The sequence below is a fragment of the Elephas maximus genome, chromosome 10 (genome assembly GCF_024166365.1).
Source record: "Elephas maximus indicus isolate mEleMax1 chromosome 10, mEleMax1 primary haplotype, whole genome shotgun sequence".
Classification (NCBI taxonomy): domain Eukaryota; kingdom Metazoa; phylum Chordata; class Mammalia; order Proboscidea; family Elephantidae; genus Elephas; species Elephas maximus.
Genome location: NC_064828.1, coordinates 11,374,058 through 11,394,650, shown reverse-complemented (window position 1 = coordinate 11,394,650; position 20,593 = coordinate 11,374,058). Strand labels below are relative to the sequence as shown.

Below are 20,593 nucleotides of genomic sequence, written 5' to 3'. Positions count from 1 at the left end.
AAATTGTTTTGCGACACTGGCTGCAGTCCCTGCATTGTGTCAACACTCTCCCCTTTCCCTTTCCACCCTGGGTTCTCTGTATATAGTTGTCCAGTTTTCCTGTCCCTTCCTGCCCTCTTGTCTTTGTTTTGGGCAGGTGTTGCCCATTGGGCTTCGTATACTTGATTGAACAAAGAAGCACATTCCTCACATGTGTTAATATTTGTTTTCTAAACCAATACCTGTTGCTGTCAAGTTGATTCCGACTCATAGCAACCCCATATTAATCTTTGGCTGAAAGGTGGACTTTGGGAGCGGCTTCAGTTCTGAGTTAGCAAGGTGTCCGGTGGCCATAGTCTCAGGGGTTCTTCCAGTCTCTGTCAGACCAGTAAGTTTGGTCTTTTTTTGTGAATTTGAATTTTGTTCTACATTTTTCTCCCACTCTGTCCAGGACCCTCTATTGTGATCCCTGTCGTTGCGGTTGGCGGTAGTAGCCAGGTACCACCTAGTTCTTCTAGGCTCAGGCTGGTGGACACTGTGGTTTATATGGTCCTTTAGTCCTTCGGACTAATATTTTCCTTATGCCTTTGGTTTTCTTCATTCTCCTTTGCTCCAGATGGGATGGGACCAAGAGATGTATCTTAGATGGCTGCTTGCAAGCTTTTAATGCCCCAGACACTACTCACCAAAGTAGGATGTAGAACATTTTCTTTATAAGCCATGTTATCCCAACTGACCTAGATGTCCCCCAAGACAATGGTCCCTAGCCTCAGACCCAGTAATAACAAAAACTAAAAAAAAAAAAAAAAATGAGGTATCTGGCTTAAGTCAGAGCAGGCTTACGATGGAAGCTTCAAGGTGTGTGGGTGTGTCTATGACTTTTCCCAGATCATCTTTTTTCATTAGACCACATCTTGGGTTGTTGAATACTCTGTGGAATGGGTCAGTTGCCCACCTCTATTTTAATCAGCTGTAGTCTAGGGGAGAGGGCAGTGGTACCTCTGTGGTAGATTCTCACCTTCCTTGTGGGTGACCCAGGTCAATTCCTGGCTGTTGCAGTTCAAGCACAGCCACCACTTGTCTGTTGTAGTGGCTTGTGTGTCACTATAATGCTGAACAGGTTTCAGTGGAGCTTCCAGACTAAGACAGACTAGGAAGACCTGGTGATCTACTTCCGGAAATCAGCCAATGAAAACCCTATGGTTCCATCCTGTCATGTATGGGGGGGCCATGAGTCGGGCTGACTCAGCTAACAACAACAGTCTGGGATCGGAAGACTGGTATGTGTAGGCCTGTCCTTTAGCGCCGACTAAGGGAATGGCAGAGACTGAATAGCATGTCTAGAAAGTATTGAGGATGAATCTTAGCCTAAAAATTCAGGTGTGCAAGGAATAGCACATAGTATTTTCTATAACACTGCTTAATATTGACTTTAAGTCCCAATTCCTGTGTACTAGAGAGAAGTTCAACTTGTAGTCTTTGGGGAGAGGCATCCATGCTGATTACTGCTGAATGCACGTTACCCGATCTGGTCAATTTGGTAATGCTGTATTGACGTCAAACTGAAATATCTCCATCTCCTCCCTATCCACATAAATACACACACACATACTCACTTGACCTTCTCTAAATAGAAATGTTGGATAAAGTGTAAAAAATAATTTAGGTTTTGATTTTTAAATGGTGGGATAAAAAAAGTAATTTTTTTCTACTCTGAGAAATTTATCCTTCTTTAACTCAAAACTACAGAAAATGAAAAATGGACAAACTTTATTTTCAATGAAATTAGAGACATTTGTATGCCTGGACTACAGCCTATGAGGAAGGACTGCAAAATATAGTGAGGTCAAACAGGAATGTAAGAAAGGATGCCTAGGGCTACAGAGCTTATGCAAAGCTGGAGTGACACAGTTCTCCAAAGAAAGTGCCCCATCTTGAGGGACAAGACAAACAAGTTTTTGAATAAACGCGGAGCAAACAAGCTGGCTGAAGCAAGAGCTTCCCCACAGTCATTTGTCACAAAGATTAGAGATATAGAAAACGTGAAGTTGAACATGGACAAACAAGTCAAATTTGCAGAAGCAGTCTGTTGGTGAGACAGAGTGGAAGAGACAGACTGCATTGTGAGCAACCCTGCTATGCTGATCGAGGGGAACTGGAAGGTTTCTAAGGACTCACATATACAGCCTCAAACATGGCCCTGTCTCCACACTCACACAAGCCTCCTGCAAATAGTTGATTGAGGAAGCACTCATCTCAAAGACGTTTAAAAAAATAAATAGCGTCTATAAAAAAGGATAGGAGAAAATGTCCAGAGCACAGTGCAGAGAGCTATGGGGTTAGAGACCTCAAGGAGGATTAAGAGAAATGGAGACTAAGTGAGAAACTCTGATATTTTTCTGAGAATGAGTTTCAGAAAAAGAGACTAGAGAGAATGATGGAGAGGTAGTGGCACAGCATTCAAAGAGAAAATGGCTATATTAGGTCCAGACAGGTAAGACCTCGCTTTGAGGAGATCAGGTGTCAGGGATAAGGAACACATGCTAGGTGGGAAACTATGAAGCAAAGGTCTAGGGACTCAAGTCAATGCATTTGGACAGAAAGAAGTCAGAATCTGGGTATGGGAGGAGAGCCATAGAAATAGTCGTTAATGAGAATGGAATCTGACAACGGGATGAAAGATTTTACCTATGGCTAGAATAGATCTGAATATGACTGGGCCTTTTTTAAGCCCCTTAGAGACAAATGCAAACTTCTAACTGGGAACAGGGGTAGGAAATGAGGACTAATGCAGTTCTAGATACAGGTAACCCCTGACTTAGTACAGGATTCCGTACTGACAACTCTGTCGTAAGTCAGTTCTGACATACGTTGGATACCTCATTTTTTTTCCTTTTAGTTTTCATTATTATTGCCTTTTATTATCAGTGGAAACCCTGGTGGTGTTGTGGTTAAGGGCCATGGCTGCTAACCAGAAGGTCGGCAGTTTGAATCCACCAGGTGCTCCTTGGAAACTATGGGGCGGTTCTGCTCTGTCCCATAGGGTCGCTATGAGTCAGAATCAACTAGACAGCAACGAGTTTATTATCAATATCTTTATACATCCAATCTTTGTCTGCTTTTGTGGGGTGTCACAAGAATCAGCAAATCACATGCTGCAACACTATGTGCATAGTACATATAGACTAACAGTAAGATATTAAAAAAACAGAATGGTCCTAAGTTCGCTTTGTCATAGCTCGGAAATGTCCTAAGTCAGGGAGTACCTGTGCTCAATTATGTACAGCAAATGGAGACAGCTCTGGCCTTAGGGTCAGAAGTCTTTCAATTCCCCTGATTCTACTATTGACTTGAGTGTCAGAGGAAGTTGGTAAAACTCTGAGCTTCAGTTTCCCTCTCAAAAGCAGAATGAGTAAGCCCTGGACCAGCCCTCAGGAACTCTGCTTCTGAATGATTCTTCTGTCTATATTTGTTTTAAGTTTTTCAGCTTCCAGAGGAAGATGATATAGAAATTACAAAATAGTATGTGTACCTTTAATATTTCCTTTTTTTTCATAATAATCTTCCTCCCTTTTATCTGCCTAAGTCTGATCTTTCAAGTCCCATCTTAGACCTCCCTCCTACAAGTTTCCCCTCACCACACCCCCCCAGTCAACAGCCAGGGGTTCATTTATTATGTTCCTCTGAAACATACTTATCTCTGTCATACAAATTACCCTCCTACGTGGAACTTCATCTCAGTTCCAATTTTTATTCCCCAGGATCACTGCCTGCTAGCTTTAGCACCCAGGGGAGGGTGCATGCTGGGAAAAATGAGTGGTTAATGATATCATATTATGACGCTGACTGAGAAATCTGAGTGATCTTCCAATTCTGAGTACATGATTTCTAGAAAACAAAAAAATAAGGGTAACAAGTAGTAGAACAGAAGTTGGAAGTAAAACTTTCAAGTGATACTGGGGAAAGTGGGAAGAAGAAGGGACAAAATATATTCCTTTGAGTACTCCTTTCCATGCCTTGGTTCTATATTAAAATTTAAATACTGTTGGGAGTAGTAGTAAACTATGATGCTAGCAATGGCAATTTTACTCTGGCTGCTCCAATCTTCAGCTTCTTTAGGAATGGGGCCCATGATCCTGGAGTGCTGAAGTGGACAGCAAGAAAGGGCGACTCATTTTAGCTGTTCCTTTCCAAAGGTACCCTCCACCTCCTCTACCATGGATTCAGGCAGCTATGTTGAAATGAATGATCCAGTAACCCAGATACACTCTAAAGTGCAGATACAAGATATCACTAAGGAGCTACACTGCCCACTGTGTCAGGACTGGTTCCGTGACCCACTGATGCTAAGCTGTGGCCACAACTTCTGCCAGATCTGTATCCAAAACTTTTGGAAGCAGCAAGCAAAGGAAACCTTCTGCCCTGAGTGTAAGATGCTATGTCAATGTAGCAACTGCACATTCAACACTGTAGTGGAGAAGCTGGTGGAGAAGGTCAAGGAGCTACCCCTGCTCAGGGGCCACCCACAGTGCCCAGAACATGGCGAGAACCTGAAACTGTACAGTAAACTGGATGGGAAACTGATCTGCTTTCAATGCAAGGATGCCCGGTTGTCTGTGGGACGGTCTAAGGAGTTCCTGCAGATCTCCGATGCTGTCCATTTCTTCACGGTACGTGAGCCCTGGGCCTTCAGCAATCCTTGGGAAAGCTGGGAAAATTCTTTTGTAGGGTTTCTTCTCTCTTCCACCCCCACCCCTTTATTTAAACGATGCTTAGAAAGCTCAGTGTGCAGAAAATAAAACAAGTCTTGCAAAGTTCTTTCCCCAGAGTTTCTGCTTATAGGAAAGGGGTAGTAGAGGAACTCTGGCCCACTCCCTCAATCAATTAAATATTTACCTACATCCTGCCAGGAGCACACTCTACTAGGCACTGTGGAGAATATGGATGTACAAGATATTGCTCTTATTCTCAAAACTTGGCCAAGTTTAAAATGAATAACACAACAGATCCAATATAAGACAGTATACTACTGAGAGCAAAATACTGTCACATTTGTAATTCATAAGCATCTAGAATTTCAGAGAAGATTAGCTAGAGCTGAAATAGTCAGGGGACGCTTGGTAAAGGACATGGTTAGGACTTGAACGGGGAATCATTTGGATTTGAATGGGCAGAAAGGAAAAGGAGCATTCCAAGTGAAGAGAACAATGTAAAAGTACAGCTGGTGAGAACAGCGTAACTAGAGTGAGAAATGTATATAGGTCCACTACCTTCTTCAGACCCCTGTAGCGAGTAATAAGTGGGCAAAACTAAAATTCTCTACTGTTTGTAATTTTCTTAATTCCTGAAAGAGACAGGGATGGTGATATGGGGAAAGAGAAAGACCTTTCTGGCAAGAGCTCTGCTGTTTTCTGGCACACTGGGGTTTGGGGGAGATATTCTCTATGGATCACTTACAGCCCTTCATCTCCCAAGTGGGTTGCGAGTTAATCCTACTTGGTATTCCCAGGAGGAGCTTACCATCCATCAGAGTCAACTGGAGGCAACCCTGAAGGAGCTTCAGTCCCTGAGGAACATGCAGAAAGATGCTATTGCTGCTTACAAGGTGAGGGGCGGGGAGAGTGATCATGAAATAGAACTGGAACACTTATCCTTGTAAGCTCAACTAGCTACATGGAAAGGTGGATATGTGGATCTCATCAATCTCACTAAATATATTTCCTCAGGCACCTCAACTACAGAATTAGAAAACTGACACTGAAGGGTGGGAAGGAATATGGAAGTAGAGTAGGTTCCCAACAATTAATCCACATAGAGAAAACAAACTGACCTTTATCCTAATATGCTGGACTCTTTGATGGTTCAATTACTAGGTGATGGTTGTGGGGATGTGATCTGCCCGGCCATTCCTTTTTATCTATGCCAATATAAAGAATTTACCCAAAACTCCACTGAAAAATACCTTTCTTTCCTTTGGGTTTACAACTAGGCTACCTAGGGACAAAGGTCTCTCAGCTTGCTGGTTTTTCTCATATGATTTGATTTTTTTGTAGCTGCCCCCAAACTGAATAAAGCTATTGCCTAACTTTCAACTTTAGCAGAGCTCTAGGACAACTTTAACAGTTAGAGATTCGGCAAATCAACCTCTAGGTTGGGAAGTCTAAATTGGGAGTTCTGTTTCTTCATCAATTATTCTATGGAGGAGACTTCTCTGGCATTTGCCACGTGGACAAAGAAATATGTAGAGTAAGGGTAAGAAGAAGGATAAGTGGAAGTAATGATGTCACCAAAGAATTTGTTGCTGTTTTAAGAGTTCCTAGTTCAGCTATTACAGTGAACATTTATTCATTTAACAAAAATGTATTGAGTGGCTCAGGCATTATACTAGGTGTTGGGGGTGGGAGGCATGCTAAATAATCCCATAAATAACAACAAAATAACTGTGATAAGTACCACAAAGGAAAATATCGATAGAGTGCTAAGAGAGCATATAAATGGAGAACCTAATCTAGACTCAGGGTGAGGATAGTCCCTGAAGAAGTCTGCTTTTAAAAACTGAGAACTGAAAGATGAGTAACTTAATCAAGTGATACTGGGTGAAGGAAACAGGAAGGAGGTGGCCTGGAGAAGACTGTTCTAGGAAAAGCCCTAAGACAGGAAGTTAGTTGTATGTTAAAAAACAGAGAGATAGCCAATAAAGCTGGAACACGGTGAGTGAGATGAAATTGGCCCTTGTAGATAATGTTGAGAATTTCAGACTCATCCTGTGAATAATGAAAAGCCATTAAAGCAGGACATGGTTTCATTTCATTTGAAAATATTGCGTTGCTAGCTCTGTGGAGAATGAATTGGAGAGGGGCTATAATAAAGACAATGGTTAGAAGGCTACACCAGTGATCTCACAGAATGAAGATGATGGCACGGACTAAAGAGGGTGAATATGGAGAGAAACAAACAGCTTCTTCATATGCTTTGGATATAAATTCTCTGGACATAGCAATTGATTAGATGAGAGGGGTGAGCGGAGATGTCCAACGGCCAGTTGCCTATAGAAATCTGGAGGTCAGAAGTCGGTCTAGGCTGGAGATAAAAAGTCTGCATAGAGATGGCATTTAAAGCCATGGGAGTACAAGATACTGATGAGAAAGAGAATATAGCGTGACAATGGGAGACAGCCCAGGACAGAACATCAAGTAACGTTTAGAGCCCGTAGAAGAGGTAGAACCAACATAGGAGACTAGAAGTAGTGGTGGCAAAAGTAGGAGGGAAGCCAGAAAAGTGTGAGCTACGGAAGAGGGGGACTTATGTCTATTTTAAGAGTTCAATTATAATGCTAGACCTTGTAATCCAAGCTGGGTAAGAGGGGACATGAAGGCAGAAGAAGTGGAGTAAAAAAAAAAAAAAGTGAAAGGTCAACGAACAGGAGGTTTCCATGAGCTTCAGTAGTCGTTGCAGGGGGAGAACCTGGGCAAGCAGGCTGGGAGCAGAGTGTGTTATTTCGGAGATAGTGCAGGTGCTGAGAATGATAAAATCCAAGATGCAGCTGTGGGGATGTGTGACTGAAGGTGGAATTCGTTAAAGATGAGGTTACCCAAGAAAAGAGCCGCAAGTGGACCAGTTATCTATTTCAGTGCTTTGAACACTGCTCATCTCTGCCACTTCTGTATTGTCCTGGCAGCAAGAGTGGCGTCCCCCCAGTTCTTATTTCTAGATCAGGACAATTCTTCAAGCCTCCTTACGGTCCCAGCCAAAGAAGCACTGTTTGGTAGACAATTTGCTTGTACTTCTGGGTAGGAGACAGGGGTGGACTAACCAGTAAGAAAGGTATGCACAGGCTTCATTGTGTTTACTTACTAATCTGTAGTAAACCATTCCACGTGGGTTTCACCACATTGTTGACATTTAATACGACATTGGTTACCACCTCAGTACTGCAATAGGAACCTAGAGACTGCTTTTGTCTGTTTCACCCTGAACTATTAAGCCAGCTGGGAAATAAGGGAAAGCCCCCCAAAGGGATCCTTTTAGAGTGGTTGACTATTGATATGCAACAGCCATTTGTATACGCTTCTCCCTTATGGTATTTCCCAAGTTGTGTGAGTGTTGGTGGTGTGGGTCCCTACCCCAAGTGGTAGTCTCAATAATTACCATGGTGATGATCATGGAGGTTTCCAGGAAAACAAGCTACATCTGCAGCAACACATCTCTTTGGAGTTTCTAAAGCTGCATCAGTTCCTGCACAGCAAAGAAAAGGAAGTGTTAAATGAGCTCCGGGAAGAGGGGAAAGCCCTGAATGAAGAGATGGAGCTGAATCTCAACCAGCTTCAGGAGCAGTGTCTCCTCACCAAGGAGATGTTGGTGAGCATCCAGGCCCGGATGGAACAGCAGAACGCCTTCGAATTTCTCAAAGTAGGTGGGGAGGCGGCTGGAAAGAATGTAGAACTTGCTTTTCAGTGCAATGCTAAAGCTAGGGAAAAAACAACTGTTGTGGTTTTACTATTCTCTGGGAGGAAAGTGGGAGGCTCCTTTTGCCCTATGCTCAGTTGAAAGCTTCACTCTCACCCTCCTAGAGAAGAAGATAATAAAATCCATGAATAATAATACAGGTATTCCCTGACTTACGACATATTCGAGTTATGACGAACTGCACTTAGGCCTGTCCATTGTTGTTTTTTTTACATCTTATCATTGGTAATATGTATTACATACAGTGCTGAAGGATGTAATTTGCTGATGTTATCAATCTCATGCCAACTCTCAAAGACAAATAAAGATCAGATTTATAAAGACACTAATAATAAAAACTAAAAAAAAAAAAAAAAAAAAAGGAGGTAATTCGACTTAGGGGTCGTTGGAAGGGAGCACAGTCTTAATCCGGGGACTGCCTGTGTACATTATTTTAATATTTTCCCATAAAGAGTATCAGAGCTTTACTTCTTAAACCCTTTTGTGCCTGGTGGTACATATAGCAACCATGAACTTTTTCAGCTTCTGGGGTTCATTGGGAAGCTGCTGCACCACTGACAGCTTGTGCTACCACAAGGCAGGGGCCTTTACGACTATTCGAAACTGAAGAAAAGGGTGTGTGCTGCAAAGTACTGTTTTTACAGGGTATTGTATAAGGTGTCTGCATTTTTGGAAGGAAAAGTAGAAATTTTTTATTTGTTACACATATGTACCAATAGTCCCCAGTGGGGATTCTAGGGTGTAATTAGTGGTACTTCAGATGTACAACTAAACACTTAGGTTAGGCTTGTGGAAGGGGTAAGGGGGAAAAAAAACATACTACCTACCAAAAATTCAGACACACTCAATGATTCAGAATGCTTCCATTAAAGAAAACATATGGTATCCACAAAAAATTCAAGGCAGAACATAATTGGGTTACCAAAGGGTTAAAAATAAGAATATTGCAACCAGAGTTGTATCCTTGACTGGCTCTTAGCAATCATAAATCAATCTGTTTGGGAAGCTGTTGGCCAACTTTTGCTACCTAAAGCTTCACTGCTAAAGTTCTTAATTAGCCAGAGTAAAGTAAAGTGACCTTAGGGCTGAAATGCTTTCAAGACTATTTGGAAGTATAGGTAAAAATTGTTTAACCTTGATTATTGTCCTGTTGACTTCTCTCTCATTTCCTGTTAAAAGGAACTCTAGAAAATCAGAGCAAAGTAAGGCTGGTTTAGCCTGTGCTAGATTGGGGATTCAAGTGTTCCCATACAGAAAAGAAAGGCATACAGAGGATGAGAGGGGTTAGTTGAAATGGGATGGGGTTCACCTGCACAGGGGCCCAGCATGGATGATCAAATTCTGGTGGTGGCCTATACTACCAAAGAAATTTCCAGAGTTGATGAATAGACATCTGACCTCTCTATTTCTCCTTTCCTCTTCTAGGACATCACAACTCTCTTGGAGAGGTAAGAGTTTCTCTATGGTATTCTTAATACACTCCCTTCAGTCCTTGGAGATGTCTAAGAGTAAATGATTTATGTCCCCTGCAGCTTGGAGCAAGGAATGAGGGTGCTGACACCTAGAGAGCTTATCTCCAGAAAGCTGAGCCTGGGCCAGTTCAAAGGCCCTATCCAGTACATTATGTGGAAGGAAATGCAGTCCACCCTCTCTCCAGGTATCAGTGGCTAGTAGCTATTGGCCCCGGGGATGCCTAATCTATGTTCCTCTGTGGGACCTCTTCTGTGGGCCTAATCAGTACTTTAGAGTCTGGGGTGGGGAAGGGTAGAGTTCAGCCAAAAGGCATCAGAATTACTTCTAAGTCTACAGTTTTGTTTGATTGTTCTATCAAATGTGGTAACAGCCAAAAATTTTCCCTCTTTTGATAAATCAGTTATATAAATCCCTGGGGCTTCTCTGCCCTGAAGAAAGAGGAAGTTTCTGGAGGAACTGTTCATAGGTTCATACAGTCTTTAAAGGTCCCTTGTATGTGGTATTCATAACACAGAAAATAACATTTTAGGAGATGATTTAGAAAACTTCAGTGTTTCAGAAGAAAGCCAATAATGGCAAGGAGTATGCCTAATAAGAACAGTAAGTTTTTGTGTTCCTGCAGATACCTGAGGACTGAGCAGGACAAAAGAACAAAAACAGCATTTCAAGAATGTTAAATAAACTTCTAAGTAAAGATCTTTATAGAAGTTCTGAACAAAGTTTTTTTTATAGAATTCATATAGACTCATTAATATTATGGTTTGTAGTTACTGATTTAATAAAAACCTTAAATCTATATCCCTGACAACAATTTTTTTCCACATAATTGACACTGAGGTGTCCAAAATCAAATCAACCCGTTGCTGTTGAGTCGATTCTGACTCACAGGGGTCATATAGGACAAAGTAGAATTGCCCATAGGGTTTCCAAGGCTGTACTCTTTATGGAAGTAGACTGCTACATTTTTCGCCAGTGGAGTGGCTAGTGGGTTCGAACCACCCACCTGTTGAGTGGCAGCCAAGTGCTTAACCACTATGCCACCAGGGCTCCATCACAGAGGTGTAACACAGCAAAATTCGCAATTCTAAGTGTACAATTTGAAGCGTTTTGACAAATGTATAAACTTACATAAATATCTTCATAAGCAAGATATAGAATATTTCTATCACCCCCAAAAATTCCTTCATGCCCCTTTGCAGCCAGTCTCTAACAACTACTGATCTGCTTTATTTCACTTTTGTTGTTGTAAGGTGCCATCAAGTCGGTTCCAACTCATAGGGACCCTATGTACAACAGAATGAAACAGTGCCCGGTCCTCTGCCATCCTCATGACCATTGTTATGCTTGAGCCCATTGTTGCAGCCACTGTGTCAATCCATCTCTTTGACGGTCTTCCTCTTTTTCACCGACCCTGTACATTACCAAGCATGACGTCCACCAGGGACTGATCCTTCCTGATAACATGTCCAAGTCTCACCATCCTTGCTTCTAAGGAGCATTCTGGCTGTACTTTTTCCAGGGCAGATTTTTTCATTCTTTTGGCAGTCCGCGGTATATTCGGTCTTCTTCACCAACACCATAATTCAAAGGCATCAATTCTTTTTCGATGTTCTTATTTCACATGCATGTGAGGTGATTGAAAACACTATGGCTTGGGTCAGGTGCACCTTAGTCTTCCAGGTGACATCTTTGCTTTCTAACACTTTAAAGAGGTCTTTTGCAGAAGTTTTGCCTAATGCAATATGTCTTTTGATTTCTTGACTGCTGCTTCCATGGGTGTTGATTGGGGATCCGAGTAAAAATCCTTGACAACTTCAATATTTTTTCTGCTTATCATGATGTTGCTTATTGGACCAGTTGTGAGGATTTTTTTTTTTCTTTACTTTGAGGTATAATCCATACTGAAGGCTGTGGTCTTTGATCTTCATCAGTAAGTATTTCAAGTCCTCTTCACTTTCAGCAAGCAAGATCATGTCATCTGCAAAACACAGGTTGTTAATGAGTCTGTCTTCCTTCAATCCAGATGCCCCATTCTTGTTCACATAGTCCAGCTTCTCAGATTATCTGTTCAGCATACAGATTGAATAAGTACGGTAAAATGATACAACCCTGACACACACCCTTCCTGACTTTAAACTATGCAGTATCCCCTGGTTCTGTTTGAATGACTGTCTCTTGATCTATGTACAGGTTCCTCATGTACGTACATATAAATAGAGTCATACATTATGTAGTCTTTTGTGTCTGATTTTTTATCACTCAGCATAATTTGTTTTGAGACTCACCCATTTTTGCATGTATCAATCAAAAGTCATTCTTTTTTATTAGTGAGCAATATTTCTTACACGCTTAGTCATTCACCAGTTGATGGATGCTGGGTTGTTTCCAGTTTTGGGCTATTATGAATAAAGTTGCCTGATCATTTTTTAACAAATTTTGTGTTTTCATTTTTTTTTTTTTTTTTGGTGGGGGGACAAATATTTAGTTGTGGGATTGCTAGGTTGTATACTAAGTGCATGTTTAATTTCATAAGAAACTACCAAATTATTTTTGTAAAGTTTGAGTACCATTTTGCATTCCCTTCCACAGTGAATGAGAGTCCCAGTTGCTATACCTCTTCACCAAAATTTGATAATGTCGATCTTTTTAATTTTAACCAGTATAGTGGTTTTAATTTCTCTAATGACTAATGATGTTGAGCATATTTTCATATGCTTAGTTGCCATTCATATGTCTTTTTTGGTTAAGTGTCTTCAATCATTTGCCCATCTTCTTTATTGGGCTTTTAAAAAATTAATATTAATAAGTTGTAAAGGATACTAGTCCTTTATCAGATATATGTTTTGAAAAATATTTTCTCTCAGCCAGTGGCTGGTCTTTTCATTTTCTTAACAGGCTCTTTCAAAGAGAAAAATGTTTAATTTTGAAAAAGTACAATTTATCTTTTTCTTATGATTCATTCTTTTTTGTCCTATGAAATCTTCCCCCAACACAAGGTCACAAAGATTCTTTTTCTTATACTTTTTCCTAAAGGTTTTATTGTTTTAGCTCTCATATTTAAGCATATGCTCCATTTACATTTAATTTTTATATATGGTGTGATGTGAGGATCAAAGTAACTTTCGGATGTGGGTGTCCAATTGTTCCAGCATCATTTGTTTAAAAGACTATTATTTTGCCAATAAAATATGAAATACATTGGCACCTTTGTGAAAAATCAGCTGTGAGTCTGTTTATGGACTCCATTCTGTGCCAATGATTTATGTATCCACTCTTATTCCAATAACACACTCTCTCTCTTTTTTTTTAATTGTGTTTTAGGTGAAAGTTTACAGCTCAAGTTAATTTATACTAAAATTTATACATATATTGTTATGTGACCCTAGTTGGAGCCCCTACAATGTAACAGCACACTCCCCGCTTCCACCCCAGGTTTCCCATATCCATTCAGCCAGCACACATCCCTTTCTGCCTTCTCATCCTGCCTCTGGACAGTAGCTGCCCATTTAGTCTTATGTATCTACTTGAACTAAGAAGCACACACTTCATAAGTATTATTTTATGTTTTATAGTCCAGTCTAATCTTTGTCTGAAGAGTGGGCTTTGGGAATGGTTTTAGTTCTGGCTTAGCAGAGAGTCTGGGGGCCATAACTTCTGAGGTTCCTCTAGTCTCAGTCAAACCATTGAATCTGGTCTTTTTACTTGAATTTGAGTCCCTTGTGTCTTTGGTGTTCTCCATTCTCCTTTGCTCCAGGTGGGTTGGGACCAATTGATGCATCTTAGATGGCCACTTGCAAGTTTTAAGACCCCAGACGCCACTCACGAAAGTGGAATGCAGAACATCTTCTTAATAAACTTTGTTACACCAGTTGACCCGGATGTCCCCCAAAACAATGGTCCCCAGACCCCCGCCCCTGCTACTCTGTCCCTCAAAGTGTTTGGTTACAATAACACACTGTCCTGATTACTGTAGCTTTATAGTACATCTTGAAATCAGGTAGTGTGAGTCCTCTGATTTTTTTTTCCTTTTTCAAAATTATTTTGGCTAACCTAGGTTCATTGTATTTCCATATGCATTTTGGAATCAGCTTGTCAATTTCTGTCAAAAATTCTGCTGCTATTTTGACTGGGATTGCATTTATTCTAAAGGTCAACTTAGAATTGACATTTTAATAATAAGAGTCTTCTGATTCATGGACATGGTATATTTCTCCATTTACTTATGTTCTTTAAATTATCTCAGCAATGTTTTCTATATACAGGTCTTGTACATATTTTTGTTAAATTTATCCCTAAGTATTTCATGGTTTTTTGATACTACTTTAAGTGATATTTAAAAGATTTTAATTTCTAATTGTTCATTGCTACACTCTAGAAATACCATTGATTTTTGTATATTGACTTTGTATCCTATAGCTTCCCAGATTATTTACTAACTCTAGTAGATGTTTGGTAGATTCCTTAGACTTCTTCTATGTAGATAATCCTATCATGTATAAATACAGTTTTATTTATTCCTTTCCAGTGTGTCAGCCTTTTATTTCTTTTACTTCCTTTATTCCACTGACTAAGACCTCTAGTACCATGTTGAGTAGAAGTGGTTAGAATAGACATCTCGATACCAAACATTATCAAACATAGGGGAGAAGGACTCAGTCTTTCACCATTGTATACACTGTTAGCTGTAGGGTTTTCATAGATGTCCTTTATCAGACTGAGAAACTTCCTTCTAGTCTTAGTTTTTGTCATAAGTAAATGTTTAAGTTTGTCAAATGCTTTTCTTGCATTAATTGAGATGATCATACAAGTTTGTTTGTTTGTTTTTGGTCCAAATGCCTAAATTTTGGTGAATTAAATTGCTTTCTAAATATTAAACTACGCTTGCATTCTTAGGGTAAATCCCACTTGGTATTGATTTATAATTCTTTTATATAGTCTGGTGGGCTAGATTTGCTAACATTTTTTTTTTAGGATTTTTGTGTCTGTATTCATAGAGATATTGATCTGCAATTTTCTTCTTTTTTTTGTAATGTTTTTATCTGGTTTTGTACCAGGGTAATACTGACCTCATAAATCCCTCCTCTCCTGTCTTCTGGAAGAGTTTGTATAAAGTTGGTATTATTTCTTTCTTAAACATTTCGTAAAATTCACCAACGAATCCATCTGGGCCTGGAGTTAACTATGAATTCAATTCCTTTAACAGACATGGGCTATTTAGTTTATCTATTCCTTATTAAGTGAGCTTTGTTGGTTTGTGTCTTTCAAGAAGTTTGTCTGTTTCATCTAAGTTATGAGTTTTATTGGCATAAAGCTGTTAGTAATATTCCTTTATTATCTTTGTAATGGCTGTAGGATCTGTAGTGGTTTTCCCTCTTTCTTTCCTGATACCAGTAAAACATTTGCCAATTCAACAGTTTCCATAAGTCCCATTATCTTTTAAACCAAATATACACTCTGACCGTTGTCCTATAAACTCTCTCCCAGTTAGCTCAGTCTTACATTTCTCTAATAGCCAAGCCCTCACCTTCTCTCACACACAAGTTACTGTTTTTAACCCACATTCCCTTTTTGCCTGTTTGTCCAAAGTATCGCAAATATATCTCATATATGTTAAGATGTCCTTATTTTCCTTAGAAAATAACCACCTTACCTAATCTTTGCTCTTTCAGCGTTTCTATTTTCTGATATTTATTAGTACAGATTCACATGATTTGTATTATTGCCTTTATTAAACCATGCTTTGCTTAAGAGTAAAGTCTGATTTTTACCACAAATATAAAAATGTCTAAAATTTAACCATATGGATTCCAAAAACAATGTAAAGTATATAAGTAATTGCCCGCTGACAGTCTAAGAGCCTATGTGTATGGGGGATAAGGTACTGGTATCTATGTAAATACTGTCTTTTTACAATGGGAATTTACATTCAATCCTTTTCTCCCATGCCCTGCTTTCTTTTATTTTCTTACTAGGCCTATCTCCATTAACTCTGGACCCTAAAACAGCCCACCCAAATCTGGTGCTCTCCAAAAATCGAACCAGTGTGTGGCATGGTGACATCAAGCAGGTAATGCCCGATGATCCAGAGCGGTTTGACTCAAGTGTAGCTGTGCTGGGTTCAAAAGGCTTCACGTCTGGAAAGTGGTACTGGGAAGTAGAAGTAGCAAAGAAGACAAAATGGACAGTGGGAGTCGTCAGAGAATCCATTATTCGGAAGGGCAGTTGCCCTCTAACTCCTGAGCAAGGATTCTGGCTTATAAGACTAAGGAACCAAACTGATCTAAAGGCTCTGGATTTGCCTTCTTGCAGTCTGAAACTAACGGACAACCTCAACAAGGTGGGCATATACCTGGACTATGAAGGAGGGCAGGTGTCCTTCTATGATGCTAAAACCATGAACCACATTTACACCTTCAGTAGCACTTTCATTGAGAAACTTTATCCCTACTTCTGCCCCTGCCTGAATGATGGTGGAGAGAATAAAGAACCATTGCAGATCTTACATCCACAGTAATTAGTTATACTGTTATAGTAATTCAGAATGTTATTAAAGAAGGTTTTGAAATAGTTTACCAGTCTCTCTAGTTTCTCTTCTCAATTTATGGAGAAGGATGAATAACGAAAAGAGAGAATCACAAACTGAATTCAATTCTCAATGTCCTAAATAGATTTCCAGAGCCTTTCAAGATGTCATTGTAATTCTCTGGGGTCTTCCATGACACAAGATTGACTCTCATGAGACTGATCACACTCCTGTTACTGGAGCAAACCGCATCTTGAGTTTGTGATGCTCAGGAACGCTTTGCAAATGTGCTCAGAAATTCTATGCTGTCATTAGTTTCCAGAATAATGACTCATAGCAGACGAATTTTCACGTGTCCTCTTTTTACTTACACATCCTCTTTATACAAGTTTTGCATCTCATTTCTTTTCTAGAATTTATGGTATTTTTAAAAGACTGCTCTAGGGCTTTATAGAAAAAAAAGTCAGAAATGGTCTCAGTTAATTTATAATCTTGTCTTTTCTGAAGATACTTTTTAGTCTAGTGAATCTCTTTCTTCCTTTCTCAGATCTTTTTTCCTGTTTAATCTATCTATGATGGGTTGTTTTTTACAGGGGCACTTGTCCTTCTGTATTCAAATATGTTTAAGTATTCCCATCAACTTATTTTTGTGGTAAAATATAGATAACATAAAATTTGGCATTTTAACCATTTTTAAGTGTATAATTCAGTGGCATTAATTATATTCATAATGCTGGGCAATCATTGCTGCTATCTATTCCCAATTTTTTTCACCACCCCAAACAGTTGGAATCAACTCGACGGCAATGGGTGTGGGTTTGGTTTTTGGACCTAAAACAGAAACTTAGTAAGCAATAACTCCCCATTCCACTACCACCCTAAGCCCCTGGTAACCTCTAGTCTACTCTCTGTCTCTAAGAATTCTAGAGATAGGAATCATATAATATCCATCTTTTTGTTTCTGGCTTATTCACTTAGCATAATATTTTCAAGTTTCATCCATGTTGTATTCTTTAGCAGAACTTTATTTCTTTTTATGACTGAATAATATTGCATTGTATGAATACACCACCTTTTGTTTATCCATTCATCTGTTGATGGACACGTGTTATTTCTGTCTTTTGGCTATTGTGGATAATGATGCAATTAATATTGGTGAACAGGTATCTGTTTGAGTTCCTGGTTTTTGATTCTTCTAAGTGTCGAACTGGAATTACTGGGTCATGTGGTAATTCTACAGGAAACCCTGGTGGCAGAGTGGTTAAGTGCTATTGCTGCTGACCAACAAGTCGGCAGTTCAAATCCGCCAGGTGCTCCTTGGAAACTCTACAGGGCGGTTCTACTCTGTCCTATGGGGTCACTATGAGTCGGAATCAACTCGATGGCAGTGGGTTTTTGGTATGGTAATTCTACATTTAACTTTTTGAAGAAGTGCCCAACTGTTTTTCACAGTGGCTGCATCATTTTACCTTCCTACCAGCAATGCATGATGGTTCCAATTTCTCCACATCCTGACTAACACTAGTTATTTTCTACTTTTCTGATAATAGCCATCCTAGTGGGTGCGAAGTGGTATCTCGTTGTGGTTTTGATTTGAATTTTCCTAATGATGTTGAGCATCTTTTCATGGGCTTATTGGTCATTTGTATATCTTCTTTGGAGAACTGTCTATTCAAGTCCTTCGCCCTTTTTAAAACTGGGTTGCCTTTTGCTGTTGAATTGTAAAAGGTCTTTCTATATTCTAGATATTAAGCCTTTACTAGATACATGATTTGTGAGTATTTATCTTTTTTGTTCTCTTGATAGTGTCCTTTGATGCATTCCATCTATTTTTGACTGTGCCCTTTTTCAAGATTCCTGCCTATAATTTAAATATTAGTATTTTTCATCTCGCCCTCTCTAATATAGCCATACTCCAGCTTGTTGCTTTTTTCTAAGGTTCTTAACATCTTTGATCTCAGATGCTATCTCAAAACTGTCCCTATTTCCTTTCCTTGGAAGTCCCCTTATAATTGGGCTTCATTCTCTATATCTGACAGCTTTTTTTTAGGACCTGCAGAGCTGGTCCTCAAAAATTCCAATTAGCAGGGCTCTTTGGCAGGACACATATCCCGTATTCCATCTACTATTATTGGAACAGTAATGCATATACTACAGGTAATATGCATGTACCTTCAGCATGTACAGTGTGCCTGCATTTACAGCTGCACGGGGGAAACAGCCATGACGTGATGATGCCTACATTTAAGAACTGATTTCTGTTCTTTAAGGAATTCATTTCAATTAGAATTTAATTAGGATCCATTTTGTGCCTGGAACCTTGCTAGATGTTTTAAAGGATATAAAAAGCATAAAGCGGGGGGAAGGGGGCGCTAGTGGGGAGAGGAAAGTAATCTGACTAAAAATTAATGCACTCTAAGGTATGATAAGTGATAGTCGGACAGTATTATTCTCAGGATGCAATGGTTCTGAATCGGGCTACACATGAAGTTCACCTGGGGGGCTTTTAAAAAAAATTCGTATCCCTGGACCAATTAGATCAGAATCTCTAGCTAATGGGACCCAGATCTTTGTATTTTCTAAAACCTTTCAGTGGTTCTCACGTACAGCAAGGGCAGAGAACCACCAAACTAAGGAGCATGTGTTCCTTTTTCTTTATTATTTTGTTTTGAAACATTTCAAATTTCCAGGAAAGTTGCATGTATTCTCCACCTGGCTTCCCTGATTGTTAGCATTTTGTCATATATGCTTGCTTTCTCTCCTCCACACGTGCCCCGTATGAATGTGTGTGTATAATTATCACTAATATCATTTTTGCTGAACCACTTTAGAGTAAATCGCAGGCATCATAATCCTTTATCCCTAAATATATCAGCAAATATCGCCTAAGAACCAGTATATTCTCTTACATAATCACAGTTCTATATTATCAAATTCAAAAAGTTTCGCACTGATACAGTACTATTAACACAGTCCACATTCAATAAGGATATATTTCTAATGGTGGGGTTTTAGGCACGGTGGTAAAGAATTTCAAGTAGTATGACGAAGATAATGGGAGATATAATAGGGTCTACTGGATACCTCTTAAATCATATAGAGTTCTAGATAACTGATATGTAAAGTCTGTCTTAGGAACAGACAAGTGCTACAGAGTTCAGAGAAAGGGATATCAGTGTTCATCAGAACAAGAAGGGAAAATTCTAAGGAAAAGTTGTAAGTTGGGGACAGTAAAAGATTAATAAGAATGAATATAAATTCTCACCAAAATTAGAAAATATACTTTTAAAAAATAAATGATTTGTGGTGATAGTTGCATAAGTGTATAAATACACTAGAAATCATTGAACTGTACGTCTACAGTGGGTGAATTTTATGCAAAGTAAGTTACGCCTCCAAAACGCTGTTAAAAAAAAAGAATAACTGAATGTTTTATTCAGATCACCCGGGGAACAATTATAGACCCCAGGGGTACATATACTTTCCACTCTCTATAACCCAGACCCAAAACCTGTTGCCATCAAGACAATTCTGAATCATAGCGACCCTATAGGACAGAGTAGAACTACCCCATAGAGTTTCCAAGGAGCACCTGGTGGATTTGAACTGCCCACTCTTTGGTTAGGAGCTGTAGCTCTTAACCACTATACCACTTTAATACTTTTTCTGACATGCCCTCTCAGCTCTCCAGCATTTGTCTTAACTTGGATGACACAAATTTCTTTTCCCGAAGTTTCCCCCAGGTAATTGTTTATTCTGCACTGAATAGTTTGAACCGTACCTCTGCTTAGAACTCAGATTATAATTAAAGGAAGAAAACTTCTAATGAGTATGAATTATAAAACACCAGTATACGGCACTGGGTGGGTTTTGGGTTATAGGGCTTCTCTGCTAGAAATAGATTTTGAATGATATTGACTGAGAAGCATGACTCCGACTATCTTCTTTCTTAAATAATTTTATTTATTTTGTTGTGGTTGAGAATGTATAAAGCAAAACATACACCAATTCAGTAGTTTCTACATGGACAATTCAGTGACATTGATTACATTCTTTGAATTATGTAACCATTCTCATTCTCCTTTTCTGAGTTGTTCTTCCCATACTAACATAAACTCACTTCCGCTTAAGGTTCCTACCTAATCTTTCAAG

The 20,593-nt window shown here is 39.4% G+C and overlaps 1 protein-coding gene across 6 annotated transcripts in view; it reads left to right on the top strand.

Annotated features, from left to right (window-relative positions):
• Window positions 1-16,488, top strand: part of TRIM69 (tripartite motif containing 69) — a 32,155-nt gene extending 15,667 nt beyond the window's left edge. For 5 of the 6 annotated variants that reach the window (XM_049899078.1, XM_049899080.1, XM_049899082.1 and 2 more), the window contains 6 exons: window positions 4,176-4,649; window positions 5,489-5,584; window positions 8,155-8,388; window positions 9,871-9,893; window positions 9,978-10,102; window positions 15,891-16,488. In XM_049899078.1, coding sequence (XP_049755035.1) covers window positions 4,176-4,649; window positions 5,489-5,584; window positions 8,155-8,388; window positions 9,871-9,893; window positions 9,978-10,102; window positions 15,891-16,432 — 1,494 coding nt within the window. In that variant the 3' untranslated portion in view covers window positions 16,433-16,488. The remainder of the gene's footprint in view (window positions 1-4,175; window positions 4,650-5,488; window positions 5,585-8,154; window positions 8,389-9,870; window positions 9,894-9,977; window positions 10,103-15,890) is intronic. The other variant, XM_049899079.1, reaches the window with a different exon arrangement.
• Window positions 16,489-20,593: the final 4,105 nt, after the last annotated feature.